This window comes from Entelurus aequoreus, linkage group LG14 (genome assembly GCF_033978785.1).
Source record: "Entelurus aequoreus isolate RoL-2023_Sb linkage group LG14, RoL_Eaeq_v1.1, whole genome shotgun sequence".
NCBI classification, from domain to species: Eukaryota; Metazoa; Chordata; class Actinopteri; order Syngnathiformes; family Syngnathidae; genus Entelurus; species Entelurus aequoreus.
The window spans coordinates 55,369,745-55,371,981 of NC_084744.1; the positions used below are offsets into that span (position 1 = coordinate 55,369,745).

At 39.9% G+C, this 2,237-nt stretch overlaps 1 protein-coding gene across 1 annotated transcript in view; it reads left to right on the forward strand.

Moving 5' to 3' along the window:
• Window positions 1-1,955, forward strand: part of dis3l2 (DIS3 like 3'-5' exoribonuclease 2) — a 54,388-nt gene extending 52,433 nt beyond the window's left edge. Inside the window, exon 21 of the mRNA XM_062070233.1 lies at window positions 864-1,955. Coding sequence (XP_061926217.1) covers window positions 864-965 — 102 coding nt within the window. The 3' untranslated portion in view covers window positions 966-1,955. The remainder of the gene's footprint in view (window positions 1-863) is intronic.
• Window positions 1,956-2,237: the final 282 nt, after the last annotated feature.

The window sequence follows — 2,237 nt, forward strand, 5'->3', positions numbered from 1 at the left end:
TCACAGTAGCACGTCTGCGTCTTTGTCATCCAAATCAAAGTAATCCTGGTAAGAGTCTGTGTTGTCCCAGTTCTCTACAGGCGTCTGTGTATCGAAGTCAAAAGTCCTCCTGGTTAGAGTCTCTGTTATCCGAGTTCTTCCATCTTGACTGCATCTTTCGGGAATGTAAACAAAGAAGCGCCGGCTGTGTACTGTTGTTGCTGACTACGTTCGAAAAATACGTCCATTTCGCACCGACAACTTTCTTCTTTGCTTGCTCAGCTTCTTTCTCCATAATGCAATGAACATAATTGCAACAGATTCACGAACACAGATGTCCAGAATACTGTGGAATTATGAAATGAAAACAGAGCTTTTTCGTATTGGCTTCAATGTGGAAGGCATACCCGTGTTCGCCGGGCTACGTCACGCGCATACGTCATCCTCAGAGGCGTTTCGAACCGGAAGTTTAGCGGCAAATTTAAAATGTCACTTTATAAGTTAATGTGTTATAATGTTAAGATTTAATCATTGATATATAAACTATCAGACTGCGTGGTCGGTAGTAGTGGGTTTCAGTAGGCCTTTAAAAACTGGATCTGGATCGGCATTTTCCCATGCCTTGCCGATACGCATTTTTTGGCAAATATCGGCGGCCGATCCGATCCAAATATCGGATCGGGACATCCCTAACATGAACACCTTCATCTTGCTTCCCCCCCCCCCCCCCCACTTAGTGGAGTTTTACGAGCCTTACTCTTGGTAGGTTTCAAAGACAGCTTTTGTCATCTTGTCAAGAACTCAATGTAATACAAAGTTTTTGTGACAATTTAGAAACAATTATTCTAACAGAACATGTTCATGAATCGCTGATTTCTCCTCAGGTCATTTCCATCTTCACGCTGGTGGAGGTGCAGCTCAAAGCAGACGGCGCGCCCATGAAGTACAGCGCCGTGCTCAAGAAGCCCAATGCAAATGCATGTTAAGTACTTCCACGTGCTCTGAAACTGCGAGACACGTAAGCAGCGTTATTTTTGTTCAGTTTTGCAAACACTAGACGCAGGCTAACATTGTGAAACTCGATCCCAAAACCAAGCACGTAAAGCTTAGTGAACCCCGTTAATTTAAGAATTGTGGTGTAACATTTAGTAAGTTAAACATGTGTTACTCTGCTATAGATTTTAGCCCAACTTAATGTGGAAAACGGAAATAGTATTAGTTAATTCCGAATAGTTATGATTATATATATTTTTTATCATATACGGGAGTGGTATTTAAAAAAAAATGGGAGTAAGAAGTACAGTAGAATAATTGTATTATTCTACCTTAGACGTAGCAAGTAGTATTTCCTAAATGATAATGTAATTGGAACGTTTTATGCTGACAAACATTGTTTTTATTTCAACCGCGTTGGTTTACATTTCACTTCCTGGAATGGTCTTGTATTTTCTTATCCTAAAAAGCCGAGTCATCTATTAATCTTTATAGTTTTTTATTACCGGATTTAGAAAAAAACTTGAATGTAAATGACTTGGTTTTTATTTTAGTTCTTAATTAATTTTATTCTGACTAACGCGCTTGGAAGCTTTCAGAAGTATAAATATTTTCCCCTGACATTCTTTGCCCTTTTTTTGCCTAATCAGTACCTCACATGCGTTCATACTGAATTGAACTCAACTGTGCCATTTTATTTTTGCTTTCCTGTCTCGAAAGATTGCATGTTTTTTGCGTTTTGACGTGGACTTTAAACGTACTGTATAACATGGCTAAGTTTGTGTTTTGTGAGGGTAGGAAAATAAAAGAATGTGTAGCAAAAGGTTATTTTGCACTGTCATCTGCCACATGTAACCTCAATTATTCAACATGCTGCCCTCTGTTCAGAGCAGCCATTGTGTCTGTTGGCTGTGATGTCAAAAGGTAGCAAGAAGTGACTAATCTCCTTTTGTCTCTAGGTAAATAAACCCATACATACTTGAAAATGTGTTCCCGCTCTCACTCTTTTTCTTTCTCTCTCTGAATAGATCCTAAAAATATTCCGACAATTCTCAGGGAGTGTCTGCAGTCAATAATGACGACGTGCAGGTAACCTCAGATGGCTCAATACTGTCAGGTTCAAACACCGATGACATCTACCTGTATTAGACAAGACAAGAAGCAAAGGAATCAAACCGTGTCGTCCCACGCTCTGGGGAGGGAGCTCCACGCCTCCTCATTTATTTGGGTATTTCCTGATTACTTTGCTGCAGCTGTTTTAAGGG